Source organism: Falco cherrug, chromosome 11 (genome assembly GCF_023634085.1).
Source record: "Falco cherrug isolate bFalChe1 chromosome 11, bFalChe1.pri, whole genome shotgun sequence".
Classification (NCBI taxonomy): domain Eukaryota; kingdom Metazoa; phylum Chordata; class Aves; order Falconiformes; family Falconidae; genus Falco; species Falco cherrug.
Window position 1 is genome coordinate 27,991,053 of NC_073707.1, and position 6,541 is coordinate 27,997,593.

At 46.1% G+C, this 6,541-nt stretch overlaps 1 protein-coding gene across 7 annotated transcripts in view; it reads left to right on the top strand.

Moving 5' to 3' along the window:
* Positions 1–6,271, top strand: part of PLD1 (phospholipase D1) — a 75,885-nt gene extending 69,614 nt beyond the window's left edge. For all 7 annotated transcript variants that reach the window (XM_027806608.2, XM_005440109.3, XM_055723357.1 and 4 more), the window contains 2 exons: positions 531–645; positions 1,208–6,271. In XM_027806608.2, the coding sequence (XP_027662409.1) occupies positions 531–645; positions 1,208–1,432 (340 nt within the window). In that variant the 3' untranslated portion in view covers positions 1,433–6,271. The remainder of the gene's footprint in view (positions 1–530; positions 646–1,207) is intronic.
* Positions 6,272–6,541: the final 270 nt, after the last annotated feature.

Genomic DNA, 6,541 nt, shown 5'->3' on the forward strand with positions numbered 1-6,541 from the left:
TCAGGTTTAGCATTGCTTGGCCTGGATTTAGTCCAGGGTTTTGCTGCTGTTTCATTGGCGTTAGTTAGCCTTTCTCACGCCGCTCCTGCCCTCAGCTTGGCAGCTTTACTTACAAATTGTTTTACTCTGGGATTTCGCTAGGAGAGCTCATAAACAACACCGTGATATTTTGCCTCCAGATCCTGTTTTCACACTCTCTAAATTTTGGGGGGTGGTGGCTCTGATGCAAGTTTCTTGACTCGGAGCAGCCATCTGGCCCACAACATGGCCATTTTTTCTTTTAGACTTTTTTTTTTTTTGCCCCCCTACCCTATTTCCCATCTGGACAGTTATCACGCAGAAAAAAGGAGAAAATCAGAAAATCAAGCAGCGTTATGGCTGACAGACTATTGCAGGGACAGGAGTGGGAGGGTGCAGGAAGCGTGCACGGTCTGGCAAGTCCCAACAAAACTTTTCCTCTCCCGGCATTTCAAGAGGGGGAGTGCCCCGTGCCTCAGCCTCCATGAGCATCGATCCCTTTGCCTTCTCAGGGTTGTCCTTGGTGGCTCTAATCTCAGTCCAGAACACCAAGATCCCGTCTGTGACAAATTCTTCAAGGAGGTGTGGATTTCTACAGCAGCTCGCAATGCCACCATCTTTGACAAGGTGAGGAATGCGTTGACTTTCCCCTCCCTCCTTCCTGCACGGCAGCAGCAGATGCCAACGGGAGAAGCAGCACAGGGAGGACAAGGGCAGCAGGTCCAGCTCCTGGGGCTGGACCCTCGGAGATGCTTTGAAGGAACGAGTAGTGTTGGATGCAAGAGCTGTGGACAAGAAACCGGAGTTTGTGCATCCTCAAAGTGACGGCAGCCCAAGAAGGCAGCAGTTCTGACTTGACCTTTTATTTGTAATGGCTGTAGCTCCAGTGAATGGCCGTGGTGTACTCACTACTTCTAGCTGGCCATAGCATAACTGGAGTAGAAGTAAATTTTACTTCTGGTTTTTAATGAGCTTTTGCAGTGATTAGGAAAAGCCCTGGAGCCTTCCCCTCTGCCTGCTCCAGCCGTATCACAGATAGGCACATACCTCTTCCCTCCCCATTCTCCAGGCTGCTAATGAAGTCCCATCCCGGGAAATTTGTATTAGATATTTTGGTCTTTCTCGGGAACCCTGCATTGCAGTATTTCCCCCGCACTGACATGCCACTTCTTCTTTCTGTTTTGATCAGGTTTTCCGATGCCTTCCCAGTGACCAGGTGAATAATTTAACCCAACTGCGTGATTTCATCAACAAGCCCAAATTAGCAACTGATGATCCTGCAAAAGCAGCAGAAGAATTAAAGAAGATTCGTGGGTTTTTAGTACAATTCCCTTTTCGTTTTCTGGAGGAAGAGTACTTGCTTCCCTCCGTTGGAACAAAGGAGTCCATGGTACCCATGGAGGTTTGGACTTAAGAAGATGCAGACGTTTTAAAGCCTGGTTCTCTAGAGACAAGTTGATGAATGACATGGGATTTTGGAAAGCTTTTTATTGCTAAGTGAGGCAAAAAAACATCTCCACCAAGCTTAATGTGCCTTTCCTAAGGGTTTTGGTGGAGGAACTTGAAGCAAATCAACACTAGCAAAGGAGAGGAGCAGAAAGACTTGGAAATTATGGCAAATGAGAAGTTTTGCCTCCGAGGGAGTTATTTTTTTAAGGCATGTTCTGAGCACCTAAAGGACACAGGCTCCTTCCTAGGACAGGAAACTATTCCCAGTCGATGTTGTCACTGCTGCCAGCTGTGTACTGTGGATGCATACGTACTGTGGTCGTGCTGTGGCTGCGCAGGAGTCATGGGCTGCGTGTGCTTCTAAGGCTTTTGGGTATCTGTACCTTGGCTTGCTGGAGTCCCCCTGTGTTACCCCTTCCATGCACCATCAGAGCACGTCATGCTGCTCTGGCACTGTTGGGAAGTGCTGTTTGGTGCTGCCTTGGGCTGTCCTACAGCTTGCAAAGTGCAGGTCTTTCACTTGATAAATGGAAACAGACTAACAATCTTGTATCAGAATCAACATTTCTGTCTCTTCTCCTCTCTGGGGGTGGAAAAAAAGACATTTCTACCGTGGCTACAGCAATCAGCAGTCCTCACGCACAGCGTGACACTGCCTTGGCCTTGGCGAAGGGTGACCTCGATGGAGCCGGAGGTGCTGAAAATCATCAGGGTTTGCTGGCCTTTGCAGACACGCAACAACATCTCAGTTTGTTCCAACTGCGCATGAAGGCTTTCTCCAGGAGAAGATCAAGGTTTAAACTCAAGCCTTAGACCTCCAGAGCTGTAGGAAAGCGAGGCACTGTGTGTAATGGGACATAAACTCAAAAGCCAGCATTGGCCGCGTTAAGCTCTGCACTCTGGGTCTTCCATTCATGCATTTGTATTGCAGTACATAGGTAGACTTTTCTTTCCATCCCTTTCCTCCCTATTTAAAAGAAGGGAAAGGTCACTAAGCTAGAGCTGATGCCATGCTCAAACTGAGCTGGCGTGTCGCTTTGTCGATGGGCTGAATGCGAGGGGGAAGGGGAGCAGTCAGCAAAGCCTTGTCTCTGGTCTACTCCGTTAGACCAGCCACAGTCTTGAGCTCAGTCATGCAGGACGTGTCTTCCCAAGTGCAGGTAAAACTCAGCATTTCTGTAAGACAGGTTCTAAAGCTATTTGGCATCTCACTGTGCAGCAAAGCAGCAATTCAATTCAGCATCCCTGGGCAAAACACTACCACTCCTGGGTCGGGATGTCGTCATTCTGGTGCTATCCTGGGTCTCACTCCATCCTGCAATGACCTCACAGTTTCATGTCCAGCTCCTACTGCAGTCCCAGGAGAGTTGTTCCCCAGCGGTTGGCGGTGCCATGTTGAACACTAAGAGATCGGACCATTAGAAACACCTAACAAGGGCTGGGTCTGGAGAGGTGGGAGGCTGAGCTCCTCTGCTGCCACTGCGTCCAGGGGCATCCCTTTGCTAGCTGGGTTTAACTCTGTGTCCGACTATCCTTAGTCAAAAGACCAGGTGAACGGGTATTTACTTTAGCTCACAAGCAAGTTTCTTTTTTCCTTTTCTGGCTCTTCCAACAGTCTCACCTGTTTCTAACTGGAAAAGAATCATACCAGTCAAACTCACACCCAAAACATATCTGGCGCCACGTTTTAGCTGATTGCCTTCTGTGTCTTCAGACCTGTAACTAGGCATCAGGTCATTCTGTACCTGCTGCATCACCTGAGTAAGTAACAACCCCAGATGTTCTTCCAGGGCAGCCCAAGCCTCGGCCCCTTCCCACAGTTTCCATTGTTTTACGCTTGTGTTTTGTAGATGCAGTTGCTTATTACACTGCTCTCTGGCTGATGTGGCTGTGGTCTGGTTAGCCTGTTGGAAGTACACATGCAGCATTTTATGTGATGATCTTTGGTCCAGGGGGTTGATGCTTTTAGCTGGCACACTGTTAGCAGATAAGTATGTTCCTTTGATTATTTTTTTTTTTTCCCCCTTAAAAAAATTGACCTGGGGTCACCCTGTGTGGAGCCAGAGCCGCATGTGCCCTGACCACCTGCAATCAAGAAAGATCAAAGGTGTCTTGTTATTTCACATCAGTGCTAGTTCAGAGCTTTTCTCTTCTGATACGCTTTTAGCTGTTTTAGTTTGAACAAAGCTGCTAACTTTAAACAATTACAGCCTGTCAGGGAATCACTGTAGGTCCCACAGATCTGTATTCATAGTTGAAAAGGAAGCATTCAACCCTGCCACCCGTACACGTGAACCTTGAAGAAGTGCAAGACTCCTGTCATCTTCTAAGTGCTCTTATTGTCCTCATCCTCATATTAGCAAAGAGTCTTGTAATTGTTAAATTATCCTTATATTGTCTTTTAAGGTGGTAGGTAGCTGACAATTGGGCTTCATAACTCCAGTGGCGTTAAGTCCCCTTCTGCCAGGCTGCTCTGGGGAAAAACCACCTAGGTTCTGCACCACTCAGCCCACCGTGTGATGGCTGCAGGTCCCAAGTGACACAGCAGAGCCACATAGGAAGGATTTAATTGACTGATTCTGTATGAAAAGGTGCTAATTAAGAAGGTCTTTTGCTGTTAAAGTAGCAGATGGACCTCACATTGGCTCCCTGTCCAGGAGGAGGTTTCCCTCTGTAGGAACAGAGGAGCCGCACTGAACGTCCCTTCCCTGTGTTGGTGCTAAATTCCTGATACCAGGAGTTTAGTGACATTCAAATGCAAGCAAGGTGTGCAAGGCAGCTTCAGCGCAGCGTAGAGAACCCTGCATCGCCAGGGGCTCATGGGGTCATCAACCCCCTCTCCGTGGATGTGGCCCTGCTCACCCCAAACAGATGATGGGGCTGGAGTTTGCAGTGAAGACATGGCTCTTGTTCGCACCTGCGGGCTGTGCTGTTTGGAGCTGGCTCCTTCGGTCCCGTCAGCTAGAGGCGTATTTCTTATATTAAGAAGCCTGTGAGGTTGAACACCTTGAGAGAGTTAATTTCTGCACCTGAACAATCACTGTTTCTTAGTCAGTAATACCAGTGTGGGTTTATTTTTAATACCTTCAAACTGGAGAGGACTGCTCGCAGATATACAGTACTGTACCAAGTGGTGTGGATTCAGGCACTAGCAAACCCAGAAATATGAACTGTTTCTTGTGGCATTTATTTCTTCGAATTATAAGAAATGAGAACTTTTCCCAGGCTCAAACTATTTTGTAGTTCAACTTGAGTCTAAAATGTTTTTTCTTTTAATTTATTCCTTAACACATGCCACTTTGAGAACTCACACTTCTTACCGTATCTTTTTAATAGTCTGATATTTTAAAATACATGTTTTGTTGTATAGATGTTGGACTGGATAAATGTTTCACTGTAATGCTAATGCATGGTTTAAAAAATGAGGGATAAGATGTCATCATATGTAAGAGCTTTTACTAAAATACAATTTGTAGGAGAATTATTCCAGTGCTCCATGGCAGACACAAAGTGCTTGGGTCAGTTTCTGGGCCCTTGTCTTGGTGCGTGCCTGACGTGATGTGAGCTTTGCTGGATTAAACCCCAAACACTCCATTTTGATCAGGTTTCACAACATGATTTTGCAGTCCTGGTGCTGTCCCCAGGGGAGACCTCAGTGCAGGTTCTGCCTAGCTGGGACCCTGACATGAATAATTTACAGTATCTTTATTCCTTCCAAGGAAACTTCCATGTACAATCAAGCTCAGATGTGGTTTGCTATTGTTATTTCAGTGTAACAAGTCTTTTGTGCACTTGTTAGGACAGTCGGGGGGTTGTAATATGTGCACAGAAGCTGCATTTGTGGGGACATTGAAAGAAAATTCTGCATGGTCCTTTAGGTTAATGCCATTTCCTTCTCCTGCCGAATGCAAAGACCCAAATCCATGCTGGTCTAAACTGACACACCTCCATCAGCCGCAGAGCTGCTGCACTGGTTTTTCTGACAGAGAGGACTTGGTTTGTAGGATGCAGTGGTGGCCAAGGTGGAGAAAGCAAGTGGGCTCCAGACCAGGTAGACAGAGAGAGGTTGGCATCTCTTGGGTGACCTACAAGATGTGAATACATTCTCACATTTTGTGGCCCTTGTTCTGCAAATTGTTTCAAACGAGCAATCCCTCTGCACAGCTGAGCTCCTGCTGAAACCAGGAGCTTTGCAGAATCGAGGTTTAAACCAGGAGTGTAACGCCATGGTGGTGAATCAGGTTAAGCATGCAAAACGAAGGTGTATCAAAGTGGAGCAGACCCACAAACTGCACATTGACCGCTGAATGCAGTGATCCTCTTGGGGTTTCTCTCTCTCTCTTTTTTTTTCTTTTTTTTTTTTTTAATTTCCCTGCCTGCTTTCTTGTTGTATTTTCCAGTATTTGTGATTATTCCATTTTCAATATCCCAGCGTGTTTTCATAAAATCTCCTCCATGTAAATAACTCCACCTTACCTCTTTCCTGACAATTGGGAAATGAGAAAAAGTGTTGAAAGTCACAGTTCTGGGAATGTTGGTTGTTTTTTTTTTTTTCTAAATTGTGTCTCTAGCTAGACTAATCAACAACAGGAGAGCTTCCACTTCGGGTGAGTGCAGGTCTCCGTGCGTCTCTACCTTCCGATGGTGTGGTTGTGAACACTGAATATCCCTTCTGTGAAGGCTGCTGGAATTGAGTTTTGTATCCTTGTTCCTGCTAACGATCGCTTTCCTTTCCACTCGGTTTGTATCTGGTAAATGAATGTGTATTAATGGACTGAAAATACAACTGATTATCATGTCAAAATGTTTGGCTTTGGTCTTGTTTTTACTTGTTCTGCAGACTGTGGCCACATCCTCCTTGTGGGCTGAGTTCTGCCCTTGCCTTGCGTTGACAGTGCTGTCCCAGCAGCCGAGACATGATGGAAAAAGGCTCAGAAATGTAATAAAAATGGCTAGACTTGAGTCACTAGTGTTTTCCAGGGAGAGAGAAATTGCTGTGTGGAGTGAAACAGTATAGAAAGAGAAAATTGGACGACTTACATTTTAAAATCCTATTTTAAAAGTTTTAATAATC